The sequence below is a fragment of the Amblyomma mixtum genome, chromosome 3 (assembly GCF_055824585.1).
Source record: "Amblyomma mixtum isolate Tamu chromosome 3, ASM5582458v1, whole genome shotgun sequence".
In the NCBI taxonomy this organism is placed as follows: domain Eukaryota; kingdom Metazoa; phylum Arthropoda; class Arachnida; order Ixodida; family Ixodidae; genus Amblyomma; species Amblyomma mixtum.
In genome coordinates, this window is record NC_143014.1 from 93,148,758 (window position 1) to 93,172,048 (window position 23,291).

The window sequence follows — 23,291 nt, forward strand, 5'->3', positions numbered from 1 at the left end:
CACTTTGTCCTCATAGTCCGCCGGCAGTCGCTGACATAGCGTCGTACGCCTTCTCAGGCATACCCCGTTCCAGCGCATAAAACCACTGCTGGCTTTAAATTCGAGAATAGGAATGCCGTGACTCCTTGCAGTGGCCCGCACGTGGTTCTCAATGAGCTCGTGAGATACAGCACATCCTTCGTTGCGCAGCCTCTTCACGTAGTTCAGCACTTCTTCCTCCATGTGAAGGAACTTGCCTTGTTTGGGCCCTCGAAATGCGCGCTGATCTTTTCCGGTAGCCCTCAGTTCGTCCTCTTGTTTACGCCAGTAGCGCACACGTACCGGGTTGACATTGAAGAGTCGCCCGAACGCGCGGTTGCCGTACTGCAAGGCATGCTCCACGACTTTTATCTTGAAACCCGCCGTGTGGCTGGCGTAACGGCCCATCACCACAATGTACAAGTCAGAGCACACAGACCACTCTCACGCAGCTCCAGCAATATGGCGGGTGGCTGACATCCAAATGCGTTGTCTTTACTTTGTTTTGCTGCCGCTGCACACAAACGGCGCTATGAGCAATGTTTTGTTTTGCGTTTGACAGATGGCGCTGACAACCAAATCATCATCATCCTCGGCAAAAGTGTGTGGTTGCCAAGTTTCGTTTCCGTGTCACCTGCGCTCGTTTCTCCACATTTCTCTCGCATTAGACAATAATAATCATGCAATTATGGGAAAGGAAATATGCGGAAATTGCCACTACAGTCGAACCTCGTTTTAACGAACACGGATACAACGAATTATCGGATATAACGAAGTGAAAGAAAAGTTTGGTTGGACATGCTTTATTTCTAAGGGAGTTCTATCTGTATAACGAAACGAAAAATTCAAAATTTGACACTGTATCGGTTATAACGAAGCAGTTTTTGTATTCACGGGGCTCAAAATGCTCAAACAAGTAGGAAAAAATCTCAAAACACGCTAAATTTTGATCTTTTGAAGCGCGCACACCTAAAATGTGTTTGAATCACCCGCGCTTCCGCAGGCAACGCCATCTAGGGAGAGCGAATAGAACCTAGCATCAACGGCTGCCTAACACGTGACTGGCACGTGATCGAACCGACGCCCGCTCCCCGGCCACCCCCGCCGTCGCAATTTCCGACCCGCGCCCCGCGCGCGCTATCTCTGCAGTTCAATCTGTAGACGCTGTAGCGGAACGCGTCTTAACAAACAGCAGTTTCGCTTGAAACGAAGATAAAGATGTTCAGGGCAGTTGACAGCGGGCGCAAGGAAAAGTCATTGCCGCAGACTTCGGTGTTGCGCCTAGCACTCTTATCTATCTAGATAAGATGGTTATCTTGAGCGCAAGGCAGAAGATTGCAAACGCCCACTCTGCAGGCGCTGTGAAGAATGACAGCAAGACAGGATGTTGAAGATGCCTTGTTAACCTGCCTGTGTCTGGTGCCGCCCTTCAAATGAAGGCGAGAAGTCTCACTTCCGTCTGAGGCCACAATGACTTTCATGCAAGCAGTGGCTGGCTGCAGTGATTTAATGACCGCCATCGGATTGTTTGCCACGTCATGTCTGGCGAAGAAGCAGCCGTTGGCGCCGAGAACTGCGAGAAGTAGGCTGAAAGCTTTCGCATGCAACTGGGAGGCAAGCGGACAATTTCGGCGAGACGACATGGCGTCAGCTGGCGGTTCCGAACGTTACGTTCGAGGAATTCATCTGTGCAGATGACAACTTGGCTGTGGCGCCCGAACTGACCGACCAAGAAATTGCTGATCAGGTGGTTTCTGCTGATGATGCTAGAAACAGCGATGCATGTGAAGATGGCGAAGTGCGAGCTCTCAGCAGCGGCGAGGCCGCTGACATGGCCAGGAAGTTCAGGGGGTACCTCGGGAACCTACCTGTGGCCAAATCAGCTGACATCGGGAAAGCGCTGCTCTGTGTTGATTTCGTCGAGAACTATAACCTGTCAAACAGTGTGAAGTGCCGCCAAACGAAGATTACGTCGTTTTTTAAATAACAGTTTTCGCACCTGGCCAGCAGCCCGATTTGTGAGTTTCCTCTTGCTTTCCAGTACGAAATGCAAGGCGAGGTTTCATATGCTTATACCACGCGTTAAATTCAAAGATAGTGCATTTTTTCAACCCTGTGCTGTCCATCTTATTAGCGACCTTTTCTGCGGGAATTTGAGTGCATACTTTTATAACGAATATTGGATATAACGAACGAATTTCCGCGCAAAATGCGACTTCGTTATAACGAGGTTGGACTGTATCACTAAGAGGTCACGTCACCCGAGCTGCGCTGTGAGCGAAGAGTAGAAGAGCCGTAGTGACGGGCTCCAGAATACTGAGCTACCTCGCCGGCGTATCTCGCATTAAAAGAAGCTGGCTGCATCATGTCGCAATCTGTCGACTTTGTTATCATCAGCAGTGCCGACCAATCGTGCCGAGATAACACGAACATGCTCGAATATGGCCCTGAAGATTGGCACGCAGCTTTTACGCGAGGAAAAAAAAAAAACTCATTTTCCGAGTAAAAGTGTGGGGGGGGGGGGGGTTATTACGTGAGTATATACGGTATGTTGAAGGAAAGCCAGCTTCTTGAGTCGCCCAGTGTTGCCCGAAGTTTGATCTGTCGGACGTGATGGCTAATTTTTGTACGATGTAACAGTACATTTTCCTTTAGATTCATGTTGTAGCTTTATGATGCTCAAAAATTGCTCTATATATAAAGGATAATTTAACCTAACCCCGTTCGATATAATCGGGTTTGACTGTATGTAGTGGTGGAGCACCTCTGAGCACTTTGGGCGCCAATCGGACCTTGCCACGACCCCCCTTCAGGACATGTCCAAGTTAACCGGTTTGAAGGGCCAAACTCTGAGGGAATCTCAAATTAAATTGATGCGTCGATACTTCAATGTATAGAAAATGGCAATAGATTAGCTTATCTATAATCTGTAAGTAAGAGTACATTGCAACCACACTAGTTACGCAGGCAGCACACTGCTCTCAGGCCTTACCTGCTTTTCATCGAAGCCTTAGTGGACGCAGTGCTCGAGTTCTTTGGAACTTGCCGCAGCCTATCATAAGTTGTCTAGTCCTACATTACACTATAAATAGAATAATCGCTCATTAAAATTAAGATAGAGTTGGTTTCCTAAGTGCCTTCGGCATTGAAGCACGCCAGGCGAGGGCCACTGCTAAGCTTTAGTAGTTATTCATGATGTAAACAGCGCGAACTACAAGGGACAAGAAAAGAAGGGACACAGGACACAGGTGTCCCTTCTTTTCTTGTCCCTTGTAGTTTGCGCTGTTTACATCATGAATATCTACCAACTCGCCCAACTGAACGTTTTGCTAAACCATATTTAGTAGTTAGTTTTAGAATAGTGTAATTGCTTAAATGCAAACATTTTTGCAGATCGTTACACTGTTTGTTACGCCTACACTTTTATTTGTGTGCAAACAAAGACTCAACGATAACTTCAGCCTAGTGGCGCCATCTGGTTGCTAAAGCAGGAACCATTTTTGTCAACAAATGCACATTCCGCTTCTGGCCTAGGAGCGGCAGAATCGTCAGTTAACATGAAAATAAAACAAATTTATTGCTTTTATGTTTTGTTATAGGAGAGTGGAGGCGAATCAAAGCCAGGCGCCCCATTTTTGGCCTTTGGATGTACTGGAAAACGAGTAACAGGAATGAATTGACTCTGAAGTGAGGGCTCGCGCTTTGAAGCATGTTGCCACATTGGAAACGCTGTTTTAGTGTGCACAAAAGCCATCCACACTAAACTAAAGAAATATAATACGTAATGCGTGCATATAGTAAGGCTTGATTTGAAATAGTATTTCACGCATGTGCACTACAAAGCAAGCTAAGCTGTGCTATAGCAGCCATAGAATAGATTATTACTAAGGACAAAAGTTAAACGGTCTTGTCTTCGATGTCCCTGCCAAATAATGCAAATATGCTTAACTAGTTTTGTGGTTTTCCTTTCAGGGGCCTGGATGACATCACTCCTGAGGAGAGAGACATGCGCACAGTCTTTTGCATGCAGCTTTCACAGCGCATTCGTGCGCGTGATTTGGAGGAGTTCTTTTCTGCCGTAGGCAAGGTGAGGCATGCATGCTTTCCTAATATCGAGTATAGGACCATGTTTAAGAAAACTAGGTCGAAATTTCCGGAGCCCTTTACTACGGCATCCCTCATAGCCTGAGTCGCTTTGGGACATTAAACCCCCATAAACCAAACCAAACTAGTTCACGCCAGTCCAGGACAACAGTATATGCGATACACGATGTGCAGTTCACTTACGCCAGGTGAATAATTTATAATACGATGGCTTTGACATTACAGACAAAATGAATTCATGTGAGTCATGCACTAACTGCACTTCAATCACTGCTGGTACATTTTTTTTTTTTTCATTCCAACTCTTGGACAGAGTTGCGTAAGAGGTGTTGTGAATTAAAACGAAAAAAGCAGCGACAGTGCTGCAGGTTGTGTGTGCCTCGTGTGACCTGAACTAGTATTTTACGTCGTAGCTGCCATTTGGCTGTTGAAACCGAAACAGCATGAGAGAAAAGAATACAGTTTTAAATTATTGCTTTTTGGTGCAATCCACGCTGTGGATGCTTCCTTAAATCCTCTGCGCACGGGATCAGTACCTAGCCAAAGAGTGGGCTCCCTTACATGTCCCCGGGGCATGCGAAGAGAGAGACCCACTGTGTGGTTCGAGCACCGAGCCAAAAGGGGTCCGGTCTGCTCTGGCCACACTTGTGTGCTCTCAATCCAAGAGAAGTAGCACATTTACAGTACACGTATTTATTGTGCAGACAACTACGATACAAACACCAGCACTTTACTGCACTGTTTCATCTAGTGCGCACCTAGTATCCACTGCCATCTGACAGCGGACCGCAGGGGATGTGCGCACAGACTGGTGCGGTGGGAAAACTCTAGTGAGAGCCACAGCTGACTTGGGTCAGTGGCGGCGGTTGCTTAGCGGGTTTCGCCGAGCGCTCGCAGATTCTGCAAGGGCGGGGTGCGAGGCTCTCAGCTTGCGGTGTTGGGGACCTGTACGTCAAGGCACGCGAAAGCCCATCGGCAAAGGCCTCGGGGACAGCGAATAACGGTCGCTCACGTACCTTGCCGCTTGTGTCGGCCCGTATTCCGCCCTTATCACACGCCTGTCTCCCACTTCCCCGCGCTCCCGCAACCGGCCCTGGAGCAAGCACAACTTTGCGCCTCCATCACACCCCTGCAGCCCAATCAGCGGGCCACGAAGCACGACCCCACTGAGCCCAGCCGGGATCCCCGCGAGACCGGAGGGCCCGGTGGTTGGTTAGGCGGCGTCCAGAGCGTCAGCGAATTACATATTCACGGGCGGGGCCCAGTCCCGGAGCTGTTTTCTTTATTTTTTCCTGGTGCTCGGCATGTACGAGTTGAGGGGGGAGAGGAGGAGAGTGATTTTTAATCGTCTAACTTGGTTGTTATTGATGCTAGCTCAAAAATTCTTGCTTTTGGGTGACGAGTGATGGAATGACTATCTCTCGTCTGCTTTATGTAATCTCGTTTAATTTATTGCATAGTCCCTTTAAGCGAGTCTTCACTGGGCATTAAAAAAAATACCGCCTCACGAGAAAAAAGGAAAACTACATCAGAAATTAAACTTCAGTCCTTTAACTACAAGCCAGACGCGCTGCGAGCCTGTGAGCAACGTGGAAGGTTCCGAAATAGGTGCACACACATCTAAAGCTTGACTTCTCACTTCGCAAAGGCGAATTCCCGCGAGTTTTTATTTTTCCAAAAGCAATCTGTAAATGGGTTTTACTACCTGAAGAGATTTTCACATGTGATAACTTCAAAAAGACCATTAACAATATTTTCGAACCACTGATAGTGACTTCCTACCACTACTTGCATTTGTGATCATATTAGTCGTACAAAGACGCATTCGAAGTGTTCTGTATCTACATGCATAATTTGAAAGCATATATGTATTTATGTAAACTGCTGTTCATACAGTGTAATGTAAACATTCCTCCTTTGTACTTTTTACCCTTCCTGCTTGGACCAAAAAGGTTGCCACAACATGTAAATAAAATATAAATACCGTATTTACTCGCGTAATAGGCGCACTCGCATAATAGGCGCACCCCTAGTTAGGGCGCGAAAAATCAGATTTTTTTATTTCCGCGCATAATAGGCGCACCCCGAACTTGGCACTGTGATCAATACTGTATTTACACGATTGCAAGACGACGCCTCGCCACCCCCCGCTTCCCAATCTTTATTTTAACAAAGTTTTTGCTGAACTACTGACTACTAGTCCCTACTAGTGCTGCTGCCGTCGCAGCTGCTGCGGACCCACAGCACGTACAACGACATCGCGTAGAACAACCGCACACAGTTTTCAGGGATGCTCACTTTAAACGTCTGTTTGGAAAGCTTCATTTCCAGCCGGAAACGTTCCCGACTTAAGCCCGCGAAAACCTCGGCGCTTGGAGTCGCGTACGAAAATTTAGGGACGCCTCAGTCGCAACTGCCGCACTTCTCGGCCAAGTCGTATTTTCCGACCTGCCGCACGCTTGCCGCGTTCGAGAGCAAACTCCCAGCGGTGTAGCTGTTAAGGTGCTTGCCCGTCGAGCTAAAACATCAACGCTCCGCGGCAAAGCCATAAACCACGATAACTATCGCGCTACCGCAAATCCCGGCACTTGACAGCAACAACAACAACAAAAAAAAAAACGAGCTGGAGATGCTGATGGCGATATAGATAGCGAAAGCTCGCGGCGGAGGAAAACAATGATGATGATGAGCTTGGCCTTGGGCGCCCTCCGTGGGCGGCGTCTGGAAGCTCCTGTGCGCGTGTGTGGCCTCCGCGATCAAGCGCCCGTTGCGCGCAGCCGGAGCCGATCGCGGAGGCCTCGGCGCGTGCATTCCGAAAGTTTCGGTGCGGCCCTTACACGGACTTTTTTTTTTAACATTTTTTTCGCGAAAACGGGGTGCGGCCCGTACACGAGTGCGTTTACGCGGTGTGTTCAATTCTGCGAGTCGAAAAATTTCCGGAAATTTTCCCCCGCGTAATAGGCGCACCCCGAACTTTGAGCCGGATTTTCTGGAAAAAAAGTGCGCCTATTTGCGAGTAAATACGGTAGTTAGTGGACTAACGATGCTTAATGGGTGCGGTAAGGGAAGAGTTGTTGTCCTTTGGAGCATCTGATCCACCCGCTGATTAGCTGGTGCTGTCAGGGCTTTGTCTTGTTACTAACTGGTGACTTTATTCTCTTTTTTTTTTTAATTTTTAATATAAGGACTTGAATTTCATTATTTTGACACTTTCATATGTGTTGTGGGAGGTTGATTTTTTATGCTTCATTTTTTCTTATGTGCAGGTGCGAGATGTGCGGTTGATCATGGACAACAAGACACGAAGATCGAAAGGGATTGCATATGTCGAGTTCCTTGATGTAGAATCTGTGCCATTGGTGAGTTTACATTTGTTTTTTTAATTGGATAACATTTAAGCTGTCGTCATGCAGTTTCCGGTTTCTCCGTAACGAAATTCTCTGATTGGTCAGTCAGGGCCACGTGACGTTGTGACATCACCTCTACCCACCCACTGGATTGTGAGCAAACTGCCCACCATTGTCAAATTCAGTGCAGTTGCCACCTTTCCATCATGGCACTGCACATGAGCCTTAAGGGAGCTTGGGAAGACCAACCTGGGTCTCACAAGCCCCACCAATGGCTTTGTTTGTAACAGCCACCTGCTAGTGCAGTGGCACATTGCTTAGCCACTACACCACTGCGCCAGTATTGGTATTATGATTTCCCGTGGTCTGTGATTTTGATTGAGGGGATCATGATGTCATCAGCACCACGTGACCACCAGTTGACCCATCTTAGGGCACCGCCAAATTTGAAAATCTGAGGTCCCAAAAAATGTATTAAGGTTAATTAGTGTGGATTAGTGGGTCGCTAGTATGATCCTATTGGAAGGTTCTCGGAACATTCTGGAAGGTGACTGAAGAAACTGGTTCTCTGGCGGGAAGATCACAAGACTAACATTAGACACTCACTGTGGATGCCTTAGGGGGCAGCCTAAAGCCCCAACTCCAACCACACTTCCTGGACGTACGAGCTCAGCGTCAGCGCTCTTGGCGTACGCCGGAACAGGCATCGAAAAGGGGCATGCATCTCCATGTCCTTGGTGCTGGCTGGCTCCCCCTCTCAAGTCGAGGGAAAGAATTTCAAGCAGTGAAGAAAAGGAGTTTGGGGGCGCTGAAAGGACCAATTAAACCTTGAAGAAAAGTTCGGGGAACCCGAAAGAAGCTGACGCCATGAAGAAAAGAGTCACCGAGACTCCCGTGGTCCTCCGATTGTTGCAAACCGAACCCGGCTTCCGACGCGTACACGAGAGCCCGTGCACTGATGTCTGGCACGGACAGATATCGGCCCCTCGCCAAGGTTCTCCTGCAGTGCGCATGCGCAGACAGATTCTCGCGTACGCCCAGAAAGGGCCCTTGGAGTTGGCATTTAGATGCTATCGCATTTTCTTTTTAAGAATGCGGTTAACAAGTTCCGCAAGTGTTTGTGGTTCAATCAATTGGGTGGGTACATTTTAACCTACATCATTTCTCTCTTTATGAAGGATACAATCAAATATATGCTAAAATTTGTAAGGCAGATACAGTAAAACCTCAGCTAAAAATTAGTTAAAAATTGTGGATAATTCAAAGAATTTCTGCAGAGGCATAATTTCTAATTAAATTTTACCAGGTAGTCAAAATCAGCTGCCTGCTCCAGCCCAATTAATTCCAAGATCTGGGGTGCTTAGCAGGAATGCCCAATCCCAATTTCACTGGAAACCGGTGAAGTGACAACTTTTTGGAGCCATGAGACGGTACCGCAGAGCCATGCTGATGCTTAATGTGCGGAGCACCGAAGTATGCACCTGCACAGGGAGCATACTTCACTGCAGTGCAGCAGGGGATCGCGGTGTGTGTAGCGCACGCTTGGTGGTTCATTAAGACAGCCAGGCTGGAGGTCATCGCGTGCACACTCGTTGCTCCTCTCCTGGCTAGCCGTGGTCAAGGCAGCACCTAGCGGAGGCCTTGGCATCTGAGCACTTCCACCCTCTAGCAGCATTAGTACGTGTCCTGCGACACAGTCATTCTTGCTCCTAGCCCGCGACAGGCTGACCGCACACTTCGGCGGCCTACGCCATTTCTTCGTGTGGTGTGCCATGGTTAGCAGTTTAGGTTACCGGCATCCCCAACTCCTTTAGGTGCTTTATACTGCTGCACATAATTTGACCTTTCTATAGAAAAGGGCCATCTGAATTTGAGGGGTGGACTTATAAGGGAAGCTGACCTATTTGCAGGGTCTAAAATAGTTTCGGATGAGCGGCGGGTAACACACGCCCCCCTGCCAATACCTGTTCCCAGCAGGGCGTATGGGGCTGTAAGCATTAAAAAATAAGAAAGCATTCACATGCAAATTTGCCGATGATGTGATTCCTGCACTAGACTGTGCCAAAAGGCAAAGCTGCTACGTGCTGCTGCATTATGACAAAATACGAGTAATCTGCACTAAGCTTGTGGCAAAAGCCGATGTTTCCTTGAAAACAAAATTCTATGGCTCCGCGTGTAATCTTACATCTTCGTTAGGCTGCACTAGCGGAAAACCTTACTTTCCCAAGAATCCTTCGATCAGTTCTTAGTATAATATATGCAGGCGGGCATCATGCTGGCTGGGCCCATTGTCAGCCCACATAATGGAAACAGAGAAGCAAAACAGGCCTGCAGCACGCAGGGATTTACTCTGGTTGTTCCCTGGTGTAAAAGGAAATGTGCATTTCACAAACATTCGTGAACAGCATTGACGTTGACTTTGACATCCTTACTCTGCAGAAATGAAGAAACGACATGCTACCACAAAGTTCTCAGTGCGCGTTGGTTTTGAGCTTCACTTATTTGCCCTGTCAGAAACAGGCAGTCAAGCCATATGTGGTATGCATATGTCCAACTTGGGAAAGCCAGCCTAAGGGACATTGAGGCCAACAGAAATATTCCCTTCCGCCTGTCGATTCAAGCTAGTGATGTCCTTACTGAAAAGGATGGGTTGCTACTGATTTGAAGGGAATGCTGGTGGACTGTAGCTTCTTTGATCCGAACACAAAAATCGGTGTCAGCGGAAGCATTACACTTCCATAATAGGCCAGTCATATGATGCCTGGATTTTGTTCTTTGATCTTTTCTAGCTTATAACCACTCCATTTTCGGTTAGAATGGTCTCTGATTAGAAAGTAGTACCCTATCGATACAGGCCAACTTCTTGGGACCGCGATGCTGGGCTGACTTTCTGTGTTGACAGGCCGTCAGTTTTGCAATATAATCAGCGCTGTAAGGCAAAAATGAGAAAGCTGATAATTAATTTTACCTAATTCTATTTAATTCAAATCAAATCAAATCAAAATTTTATTTGTCTGTATACGTACACATTCATAAATTCTGATCAGCCTAAGCACATTTTGCTTGTTGGCTGATCAGGCAGCAGGTGGAGAAATACCTTCATATGTATACTTTACTTGTCTAAACACTCATACTAACATAGAAAAAAAAAACAATAAACCAAACAAAACACAAACAAAAAAAAATTGAACACAAAATTGCACATACGAAAGAACTCAAGCTATACACAGGGAAATAATTTGCACACCAATTTCTCATGTCAGTCATCATCCTACCAATACAGCCTGTACATAATAACTGCGCATCTTTTTACCATAGTTTGTGTAAACCCGTGGCTTAAAAAAGCGTTCTGTTTTTCTCAAGGTGACATCTTTTTTTACGGGAGTCTTATATTCATTTGAATAATAATACCGTGTTAACACAACAAAGTGAAATAGTTCACGAATTTGAAGGATGCCTAACTCATCGTATCTCTCTTTCATGTCAACCGAGTGTAGTTTTGTGCCGTACAATATAGTGTTGACGATTCTTTTTAGGATAACATTTAATGCTTCTTTCTTGTATTCGGAGCAGTTACCTATTGCACTATCACATACAGAATGTCTGCATTTCTATACATTCTACCCTTGCAGATCACCTGCACTGACGTATCTTTCGTGTCTTTTTAAAAAATACCATATGTACTCGCGTAATGAAACCACTTTTTTTTTTTTCGAAAAAAGTTGACATCAGTTTAGGGGGGAGGGCTCATTGCGTGGGAAAAAGAAATTCCCGCAGATTTATTTGGGAGAGTCAAAATTTCATACATGTCCGTCCTTCCGTCATCATCAAACGCGCGCAGTTAGACGTGATGGTGTTGCTGGTGTTTAGCATCATACACTTTGATGCGATCCTTGTGGTAGTCGGTCAATCACGGCGAGATAAAGCGAACATGCTGATCATTGGCCCTGAAGGTCAGGTGTGGGTTTACGCGAGGTTAAAAAAACACAGAGGATGGTTATAATGTGTAGTGCAAATGTTTGAGCCTTACCTTAGGGCACACAACGTCTTGGCACTCTGCGAAGTTCACTGAGCGCCTGCGCTGCACCCCACCCACCTCTTCCCACCACCGTGATGCCATGTTGTTGTGATGTTTTCAGCCGGCAACATCTTGGCACGCTGCCAAGAAAACTGCGCGAGAACTGAGTAACCATAACAGAAAGCTAGAGGTTAAAAAGCAAGTAAATTCTGGACAGCAAAAGTGGGGGCAGGTTCATTATGTGCGTACATCGTCAGTCTCCATTGGGCGACGTCTTTATTTTTATTATTTTTTTATTTTCTCCACGTCCATCAGATGCCTTCAGAGAGTTCTTTCCTGCCCTTAGCTTGGCGCTGCAGTCGTAGTCCTGCTCAGATTTTTGTCTGACCTGTTCTCTTGCTGAGTCACGGTGATGGTGGTGCCGGCATCTCATCCTTGTTTTAGATCTGGTGGTCTTAGCAAGCGACGCATTGCTGTTTGGGCGGGACTGCTTTGGCGCTGACAATACAGGCCTGTCACAGTCTCTAGCACAGCGGGTGTCCTGCTGGCCACCTAGATTGAAGTCCTTCAGCCACATTGACCTGTAGACACGGGGCCTGTCCCTGTAGGGTGGTGGTCTCATCAACATCTCTTTTCTGCTGCTGTTTTACACAAAGCTGCCGCCGGAGCGTCCCGCAGGCTTGCTGAAAGTCATGTTCTTGAAATGGCTGCAAATGCAGGTGACTTGCCGGTGGCTTCCTCTCCTTGTGCGGTATCCTAAGGTTCTGCCTGGTCTGGAAGGGTCCTTCTCCCGAATCACAATGGCAGCGGCGGCCATAGAAGCAACGGCATCGTAATGCTTGATGCCGTTTACAACACCCTGCCTTTCCTGGCTTCACTGTGAGAACTGGTGGGTGTCGGCGTGTTGTTTCCCGACATCGTTGTGACTCCCCTGCGCAGTTTTCACGTCGAGTATAATGACATTGGCTGCCCTGCGATCTTTCTCCCCACCAATGACTGAGAACTCAACCACCTGCCCTGCCTGGATGCAACGAAACTTCCTTGGCGTCTGATGTTCCATCGCGGTGCGGTGAACTAGTGTCCTCAACAGTGTCGGTGCAGTGGAGGAAGCTGTAGCCACCCACCACGTTGAAGCACTTCACCATGTATCGCACACGCTCCCGGAAAATCGAGGCACTCCTGTGCTGCACCTCCCGTGTTGACACTGCATGTTGGGGCCTTCAGCAGACTTATGGAGGAAGAATGCATTCCACGGTGACGCAAGGTGTCCTGCAGCACGAAGACATGGACTAAGTCAGTGTCCTGGGTGGCCAGGGTAGCCACATGGATCAAATCGTACAGTCTATCGACAACATACTGCCTGGTAGCAGGCGTGGGCCAGGCGATGTTGCAGGCCTCGAGCAGACGGAGCTTTTCTTACATGTAGACGGCGGTCGGCGTTCTCATATTTTGGCACCATGACTGCATCCGCATAAATTGGCGTCGTGCGCACTCGGCAGCAGCGCAAAAGCAGCCAGGAGGGCAACTGCCTAGGCTGATGAGGTGGTGTAGCGGCGGCCTCATACAGGTGCCATATGCGAGCAACATCACGGAGACTGCCTTCTGTGAAGGTGAATGTGGTGTCAGAAGACCAGGCGAAGTGCCGAGCAGCAACTTCGACAGCTTGTACCCGTGCTGCTGAGTCATCGGAAAAATCGTGAAATTCCGGAAGTGGCACTGGACAGCCCGACAACCCCGAACTGCTGCTGAGCACGGTGGTGAATTATGACAGTTCCCGTAGCTGAAGAGACAGGGTAGAGAGGGCTGCGGAGGGGGGGCCTGGGCCGAATCCGCCGAGGAGGCGTTGGCACGGTTCTCCGACGGGATAGAGGTTATGAGCGGCGAGTCAGGTGGCCGGAGAATTTCCCGGCCACTGCGAAGGAGTGGGTCGTGGAGATCTCGGTCGCGCCTGACGTTTGTCGACTGCACCATTGTAAACAATCAAACGAGGCACGCAGCCGTTCCATCGAATGCGCCGAGTTTTATCACCCAGTGTTCATCACCTTTGCTGCTCCACAATACAGTCGAACCCGCATATTTCAAATTATTGGCTATATCAAACACACAGATTAACCCCTTGAAAATACTATGTAAAAGTATAGGACAGTTGCATTGTATATCGAATTCCATTTTCGCCGGACATTGGATATATCGAACGCTGCGCCGTGCCCCTGGAAGGTGCGCTTTCCCCAAAGACATTCCTGTCCGGTCCTCAGCCGCCTCAGCGGAGAACATTACCGCAGTCAGTCAGGAGGCGCAGAGCCTTTTTTTTCTTTTTCTTTTTTTCTTCCCTGCTTTTGCGCTGTACCGGCGCGAGCTTTCCCGCTCCTCCTGTACCGCCGGCGTGTGCTTGGGCAAGGTCATTGGAGCTCAGCAAAGAGAGTGCGCGGCATGGAGACTCTGACGATGTTTCCAAGCCGCGCTTCCTGGGGAAAGAAAGAGAGAAAACGGTCACTCGTGCGTCTGGGGAGAAGAGAGAGCTCAAAAAAAAATTACTGAGGCTCAGCTTGGCTAAGCCTGGGGAATCCAAAGCATATTAGTGGCTAGGCTTGGTAATACATGGCTTTCCTTGGTTGAATACTTGGTCATTTTAATACAACCACTAGAAGCCTTCGTCGTGGGGGAAGACAACGGCATGGCTACAGCGGAACGCCGAATAACCCCGAGACGCGCGTTGGGTGAGCGCCTGGATTGCCACGGAAGCCGCGTCTGCCTGCCCGGTGGAGCGAGCGTTTCACCTACACCGAGTGTGAACGCGCGTTCGAAATGCGCGGGAATGCGCGGGTGTGACAGCTAGGGGTCCCACGGCGACGGCGCGAAGTGGAGGCCGGCTCTCTCATCCGATGTCACGTGGTGTGACGTCACGGTGTCACGTGGGGGTCCCACGGCGACGGCGTGAGTGGTAGCTCTAGCAATATGCTTCGCATAAAAAAAAAGCGAAGCCCAGAGCTCCGATTTCTCTCCCTGCTCTTTCTTTTTCCTCTGTCGTTCCTTCGCAGCCGCGTTTACTGCTGCTCGCATAGGCTTCACTCAGACCGCTCCATCTGCGCCTCGCGTGTTTTTCTTGTGTATGCCTGTGTTTTAGCACGCGACGTGAAGCAGGCCACAGTAGCCAACTGTTTTGGCAAGGCAGGCCTTGAAGTGGCCGGAGATGAATGTCCGGAAGATTTAGATGACGATGAGTGCTTGGACGACGCATTTCGCGACTTGTCCAATTTTCCCGGCACCGTTCCGTTCCGTCCGAAGTGACTGTTGTGGGCTTTATTAACGCTGACAGCAAAGTTCAAGCGGTAGCCGGCCTCGCTGATGAGGACATTGTGGCCGGAATAGCTGGCGTTCAAGACACCGATTCCATCGACGACGAGGGCAACTGTGTTGTCGAAGAAATGCGTCCGTGCACAGCCACTGAACTGGCGTCAGCGTTCAGCTTGATTCGGCGCTGTTGCGGCGAAAAGGAAGGCACTGGGCTCTCGCACCTGGACAGTCTCGAGAAGATCGAGACCAGTGTTTTGAACTTCGTTTCCCAGAGGAAAAAGCAGCCCAAAATTAGTGATTTATTTTTCCGCGAAGTAAACCGCTTTCACGTTGCGTGCCCATACTTTGTGATTCGCGGCTGTTCCAAACGGTAAGCTACAATTTGTTATGATCGGGAGTGCAGTTTTAGCCTATATCTGTATATCGAATGTTCGCTATATCGAACTATTTTCCGAACCCCTTCGAATTCGATATATCCGGGTTCGACTGTATATACACACACACACACCGTATCTTCCGGCCTGTAAGTCGCATCAGTGTATAGCACACACCTGGGTCCGTATTCCGAGTTTGTATCATAATAAAAAGCGTCATAGTCTGCTGAAGCGGCCACACCTGATTGTTTGAAACGCCGGCAGCGGATGGGGTGGTTCGGATGCAGCAAAAAGGGTCGAAGAAAATGGACTGTGACATCAAGCACATGGCGTATGCTCCTCTAGCAGCAGATGCTCAAGGACAGCCAACATGGCGGCATGCTCTAAAGTGGCGCCTCTCGCTTCGGAGCGAACTCGTCGGTGTTAGTGCGTTTTCGGCACGTGAAATGGCTATAAACTGGGTACAGGGCTTTCGCTTCACCTTATCTTGTCCATAACAAATTGGATGGATGATAAATTTGGCCTGTTTTTTTATTTCTTTGGATGATTCGGTAGTACCTAGGCCTAACAAGCACCAGTTTGTTGTAGAAATTGTTCTGTTCATTCAAACCAGATGGCGCCACTATCACCTTAGTTATCTCCCCTGCATACGTTGAATGTTATAACATAAAGCATAAAGTCCCGCAAAATGTTTGCGTTTACTGCGCGGAAACATGCATTTTCGTTCTAGAACTCTCAATTAGCTGTTGAAGCGTCCTGTGTCATGATCGTGTGTAATGTCTGGCAGCGTGAAACTGCTCGTGGGCATGGATGGTCAGTCGCCAGCGACGCACTACTACACCGACGTATCTGACATGCCAGAGGTGGTTTTTTGGCATCCCTTATGGTTCTTGATAGCCGCAGTGATGTGGCTCTACATTGAGCTCGCATGTTTGCTTGAAAGTTAGTTTTCAGGCATCAGTGTGGGCATGTGTGCTTTTCGTACCTTGGCGAACCTATTAAAACTTGTCTGCGAAGTCTCCCAACACATATATGAAGAGCAAAACGCACAAAGACTTTAAAGGGATACTGAAGCAGAATCTTAAATTTGAACAAAAACGCTGAAAATAGATGCTCAGAATGTGATTACAACGAAATCTAGTCATCACTGCTCATATTTTTCAGCGGATGGTTTTATTTTCGATGTTTCATGAGCGCGCGCCAAGCCCTCCCGGCCGGCGCGAGGTGAAGAGCGTGACGTTATCGCACCTTCTTAGGCGACAGATATGGCGACGCCCTTCGATGCATGCAGCCTCGCTTTGGGCTGGTTTCGTCGTCGTTACTGCCTTCTTCAGCACGTTCAATGGCCATAAGTGGGCCACCGGTGTTTCACTTCGTCTCCTGTCGCTCATAAGAAAACGTACAAGTAATAAATTTGCTTTATTTTTTATTTTAGGGACGATTCTGCCCCTTTTGGCTAAGAGGAGCGTCAGTTTGTTGACAACAATGGTTCCCCTCCTAACCACCAGATGGCAACCCTAGTCTGAACATTGTTGGGCTTCTGTTTTAAAAGTGAGAATGATATAAATGTTGTAAGGTCCGGAAAAAATAGCTGCATTTAGCGTATGTAAGCGTGCATAGTGTTATGGTATGTAGACAGCATCGATTAACATCTTGACATATCTGTGTACGCCATGAGCAGACGACAGACAGACGACGAGCGGCCGGCGCGATGGCAATCAGGCTTCTGCGGGAACGGTGGGTGTAATGACGTCTAGTTGCAGCTTCCACAGGCGGCCACTAGGTGCAACGATATGGCAATAAATCGCGAAAAAAAATGTGTTATCCGCCTTTTTCGCTAAAATGCTTGTCGCGTTTATCAATTTTAGCAATCAAGCTCTTGTTTACGTGTAAAAGAGCAGCTCCAAAAGTTGGCTCAGTATCCCTTTAAAAACCTAACAGCCTAAACCTAAAAACCTAAAAGGAATGAATAATGTAAATTACCATCTGCACAATCATCCGATCACAGCAGCTACTTACGTTCAGCGATGTAGATGGCAAGTCATCACAGCATCTTGAGGTTTCAGCATGGCACAGAGCGCGCATTGTTCAGCGAGTGAGTGCATGCCACAAGTTTTCCTCTCCATTCCCTTTTACTCTCAAGATAAATGTAAAACGCCGTGTTCCATGAACAAGCTAGCTGCCTTTTATTTACCATTGGCGATCGACGGCTGTAGGGCCCGCCTTCTGTCACTGCAAAGCCATGTGTAGTTACGTACAATATTTTCTTCTTTAAATACACCTCCGGCCTTTACGATGCAGATAAGAGTATCTGAACTATTGTTTCTATTTCTTAGAGCCCACTGCATAAACAAGACAGCTTTCCGTTACCCTTTTGCAGTGCAGTCCGATGCGAAACTAAACTTGTGGCTGAATTTTTCTTCTCTCATGTTGGTCTCGTTCCATTTCTCATCAAAGAGCAATACAGTCGAACCCGCATATTTCGAATTATTGGCTATATCTAACACACAGCTTACCCCCTTGAAAATACTGTGTAAAAGTATAGGACAGTTGCGTTGTGTATCGAATTCCATTTTCGCCGGACATTGGATATATCGAATGCCGCGCCGCGCCCCTGGAAGGTGCGCTTTCCCCAAAGACATACCTGTCTGGTCCTCAGCCGCCTCAGCGGAGAACATTTCCGCAGTCAGTCAGCAGGCGCAGGGCCCTTCCCCCCCATTTTTTCGCCCCACCGGCGCGAGCTTTCTCTCTCCTCCCGTACCGTAACGCCGGCGTGTGCTTGGTCAAGGTCATTGGAGCTCAGCGAAGAGAGCGCGCGGCATGGAGACGCGCGGCGACGTTTCCAAGCCACGCTTCCTGGGGAAAGGAAGAGAGAGAAAAACGGTCGCTCGTGGGTCTGGGTAGAAAAGAGAGCTCAGAAAAAAAAAGAAAAAGCCCAGAGCGCCAATCTTTCTCCCTGCTCTTTCTTTTCCCTCTGTCGTTCCTTCGCAGCCGCGTTGACTGCGGCTCGCATAGGCTTCGCTCGGACCGTTCCATCTGTGCCTCGCGCGTTTTTCTTGTGTGTGCCTGTGTTTCAACGCGCGACGTGAAGCAGGCCACAGTAGACAACTGTTTTGGCAAGGCAGGCCTTGAAGTGGCCGGATATGAATGTCCGGAAGATTTAGATGACCATGAGTGCTTGGACGACGCATTTCGCGACTTGTCCAATTTTCCCGGCGCCATTCTTTCCGAAGCGACTGTTGAGGACTTTATTAACGCTGACAACGAAGTTCAAGCGGTAGCCGGCCTCGCTGATGAGGACATTGTGGCCGGAATAGCTGGCGTTCAAGACACCGATTCCATCGACGACGAGGGCAACTGTGTTGTCGAAGAAACGCGTCTGTGCACAGCCACTGAACTGGCGTCAGCGTTCAGCCTGATTCGGCGCTGTTGAGGGCGAAATCGAAGGCACTGGGCTCTTGCGCCTGGACAGTCTCGAGAAGATCGAGACCAGTGTTTTGAACTTTGTTTCCCAGAGGAAAAAGCAGCCCGAAATAAAGCGCTTTCACATTGCGTGCCCATACTATGTGATTCGCGGCTGTTCCAAACGGTAAGCCACAATTTGTTATGATCGGGAGTGCAGTTTTAGCCTATATCTGTATATCGAATTTTCGCTATATCGAACTATTTTCCGATCACCTTCGAATTCGATATATCCGGGTTCGACTGTAGTACCGCTGGACATTTCGCTGCAGCAACCGCAACACAGTGACATCCTGCCACTGCTCACAGTCGCTAGGGAACCGACATCCGTTTCCAGCGTTTCGACCAATCAGATGTGGCCAGTGCAGCAGTTTATACGGCTTTTATTATGACACAAACTAGGAATATGGACCCTGTTCATTCGGGAAGCGCTATAAAAGTGCGCTGAATCTCTTCATCGGAGACTGTGACGAAATTACGCATGCACCAGTTGCCGTGCACAGACAATTCTCGACCACTAACAAGCATGCCTTGTTCCTGCGGCCTGCCTTTTTTGTCAGCTTCATCAACTGGAGCACTCTTGCAGGTTTGTGTAAGTCCCAGGTAGTTTTTTCACTCATGTCTGACTGTCTCCCTGCTGCCCGGATTCTGTTATCCGGCACATATTCAATGGCACACAGCTTCAGTTTTGCATCATAGCTACTTCTCGTCGCAGGCAGTGTCATGTTTAGCAAGAACAACGCATAACGCATGTAGCCATATGGTTGCGATGCTGAAATTGAAACCTTCAAAATATGATTGGACTGGATGTGGCTGCGGCACACGCTTCGTGAACGCTGCCGCATTCAGTCCGACTGTTACAAGATTATGCGACTCTGCCAGTAAATTAACATTTGAAAAATGCAGCTTTAGCGTAGCATGACCCACATTCCACTACAGTGAACCGCATCCACAAGGAGCTATCTGCACACTTGTAGACGAGCCCGAGGAGTGCACAGCTGAGTGCTATTAGTAGCGGATCATGCTGTGCTAAAATTCTAATAACTCGATTCTAATAACACGTCGATATTCTTTTCAAATGTAGTTAATGGGAACGGCAAAAGAATGCTGAAAAAAATGCGACTAATACACTGGAAATTATGGTATGTATCTGCTCCAAACACTCACTTTTCTTTGCCAGAAGGCACTTTTGGCTGCTCCAAAAGCTGCTCTAAAGTGACTTTGACCAATCACATCACTGGTCTGCTCCCCCAAAGAAAATTTGAACTGCACCATGTTTACCTGGCTCACACACACTGAATGCTCACTCACACCCAGTAACCTGCATAGCGAGCATATCTCCAGAACACAAAATGATAGGGCCGTCAGCAGTTCGGTTGGCTGCTTATCAGGCTAGTCGGCCGGACTACTTTGCTTGAGTGCGGAAGGCAGGAAGGTACACCTTTTGAGGGGGGCTTACCAGCAGCAAGGCACTCAGATTTAAACTTTACTTACGCACCACCAAAAGGAAGTAAATTCTATTGCACTCCAGGTGTGTAAATCCCACCGTGACCCAAAAGTATTTGTACTTCCATGTGCTAAACTAGGGCTTTTCGAGATTTGCCTGTGGTACTTGGTATTAGAGGCTTCCTGGAACATTAGATGTCGTTCGGAGCTGTGGTATCAGAAGTGCAGCAGTAACGTAGCTGATTAAATTCCAGACTTATAACGTTCGTGTGACTGAGGACTATGCACTAGGAGAGTGCATCTCACTTATCCGCGAGATGAGGGTCGAGAAGACAGTCGATTTTAGCATTGCATGTAAACAGGTCACACATAGCTAATGGGATCATAGGGAGCCGGTCCTGCTTGCCACTGTCGCTAGCTGCAGTCACCTAGCTGCTGCCAGGTAGGAAAATCGGATCAGATGGCACACATGAAGCACTGGCTTACTGCTTGGCAAGACATGATGTGGTACATGTACAGAATGGCAGATGAGTTCAAAATGCACCTGTTCTACAGAAGACATTTTCTTGACCAATGGAGGACACTGATTGGGTGCAGTGCTAGTATCTATGCTCACGCAGAGGCACACAGAGTCACCGCACACACTGGCCTTGAGCAAAAACCTGCAGCCTCATTTTCAAGCATCCTGGAGTCTGCGGTTAAGCGGATTGAATGCAGTGCAGACAGCGTAACAGGCGTTTCCACAGATTGATCATGCACACCTGTGCTGTCTAGATGAAACCGGCATTGCTCTTGGCCCTTCAGCTGACTTGGACAAGCCAGGCTCATCATTTTTGTCATTTCTGGCTCCTGACGAGTCCAGCTTGTTGCGTGTTTTCTGGCACTGTGTGTCCTGTTTAAGGCAAGTGGGGCTCATGAAAACTTTTTTTTTTTTGGTTTGCCAACAGATGGCAGCATGGGTACTAATTGTGACCATTTTGGTACAATTTTTTAAAGAAAAAAGTGTATTCGTTAGGGGGTTATTCCTTAAAGTAAACCCAAGAAAACCACGTTTGTTGGCACTCTCATTGGTGAGGACACTGTTGTGAAAGTCATGCTTAGGATTGAACAATGGATGAAGTGCAATAGTTACTGTTGGCAGGGAGAACAAGGTCAACTAAATATCGCTTGCTATCAAAGTGCTTATTTGTGGACTGGGGACAAAAACTGAGAGCTTTTTGTGTAACACTGTGTGCGGCTGGTGCTGCTTTTGGAGGTCTTCCCCGGAATGCTGTGGCAAAAAGAAGGATCAGAAGAACTACTGCGTGCCGTTTCTTAAATAAACGAGATGGAAAATCTGGGAGGTATCATTTCATTGTTTAACCACTGTTAGCAGTCCAAAAAGAAGGCAGCTTTGAGTGCAGAAAATGCCGATTGGCAAGCAGGTCGCAGCGGCGGCGACGGTCATGTGTTCGCAGCATTTTCAGAGAGGCTTCTTTCAGGTGAGGACTCGGTGCCATTATAGCTTCTTTTGGTTTTAACTGAACGACTATGATAATTATCGTGGCCGGTCATTGTAATTGTTGCTGCGAGGCAGCTGTAATGCACACAAAGTAATACTTCGTCGTTACCCAAGCTGCAGTTAATATCCGGCATTGTATTTTTTCCTCTCTGAGTTTTATATTTTTGCATTTTTGTTTGTTCATTCTAAATACTCGTTTTTCACTGTCTGCAAAATAAAACCTCAAAGCGAATAGACCAAAGTGGCAAGAGAGGAGCGCATTTGAGAAAGTATGAGCCAGTGGACAAGAAAAGATAAAGTGGCGAGGCAGGTCAAGTTAGCTCACCATCAAGAGGTAGCAGTAGACCTGATCGGTAAATTGCACTTCATCCATTTCATGCCTGGAAATTGGATTACCGGCAAGTGAAAGCAAGAACAGGAGCCTGCGTCTACTGTCTGCACTGTTGCGCGCGCCTCCGAGATCATGCTGAAAGTCTGGACGATGCTACCGCTTGTAATAAAACATGCTGATGGCTAATAAACCACTTTATTTGCAGGCATCACTGATTGAAATCAAGGTGGACACATTTGCGTACAGTGATGTCGTTTAGCGCTCGTCTGTACTGATAGTTAGAAATGCGTTTGTGCATGACACACGGCCATCAGCGGGAAGTGGCTCTCAAGACGAAGGAGTCGAAATGCGAACATGGTGGATGTGGGGTTGGTTGGACGCCATCAGGAACTGACTTGGTACGACTGGCGTAACAATACACACACACCATACATACACCAAGTGTCTCAGCTAACTTGAGCCAAGGGTTAAAAAATAAAATTAATATTAGAGGCAGGCAAGTGAAACCAGTTGCATATTGGTGGCAGCCGTCTTGCACACCACAGCCAGTTTTTTGTTTGGCAATTAATTAATAGATTAATTAAGTTTAGTTATTGACTTCAGACAACAAAACGGATTTGCAAAGTTGTACAGCACGGTCGAAAAACCCCCATTCCATCATTTACAATAAGGAAACCTTCAGATGTGTCCTTTTTTTTCCCAGCACCAAAGAAAGCCCGCAAAATACAAAAAATGCACGTGACTAATGCATTTGCACGCCATGGTTGTGCTGCTCTCGGCCGTGGTTTGAGCAAACAAAACCGGCTGCAGCCTTGACTCGACGGCCTGGCAGCAGCGGCAGGCCAATATGTTGGTCGTGGTTTCCCGCGACGGTGCAAGTTGCAGCAAGCGCTCCGCATTTCTGAGATGATGACATAGTCCCAATCTGACAAGATACTGAGATGGTGAATTTTCTTTGTCACTGAGAAGCAAAAGAGCAATACAACGCATACTTTTTTGTCAGAAGGTGTTGGCGACAGAGTTGTGCTTCCTAAAGAGGGTTTTGAATGCGGGAAGCAGTGGTCTGCCAAAGTTTGTCATGTGCTTTTGTGATGCCAGTTGCATGTGAGATGAAGGTTTGGTGTAGTGATTACGAACGAAGAGAATTACGAATGCCGTTTACGAATGAAGAGAAAGCGGGCGTGGTTCTGGCTCTAGGAGCACCTCACGGGAACTGAAGGCGCTACAGACCTTATGCAACAATGGCACCGAAGTCCAATAACAATCCTGCGTACCTTCCAGACCCTGCGACGGACAGGCAGTTTTACGACCACACGATACAGAGCACCTGTTTTTGTTGAGAAAGTCGAGACGAATATTTTATCACTATTCGCTTTGGATCCCCAAGCAAGCATCC

The 23,291-nt window shown here is 47.9% G+C and overlaps 1 protein-coding gene across 2 annotated transcripts in view; it reads left to right on the forward strand.

The window, feature by feature from the left end:
* Caper (RNA-binding protein 39-like protein Caper) overlaps positions 1-23,291 on the forward strand; it is a 69,892-nt gene that overhangs the window by 26,400 nt on the left and 20,201 nt on the right. For both annotated transcript variants that reach the window (XM_089580123.1, XM_089580124.1), the window contains 2 exons: positions 3,991-4,105; positions 7,389-7,481. In XM_089580123.1, coding sequence (XP_089436249.1) covers positions 3,991-4,105; positions 7,389-7,481 — 208 coding nt within the window. The remainder of the gene's footprint in view (positions 1-3,990; positions 4,106-7,388; positions 7,482-23,291) is intronic.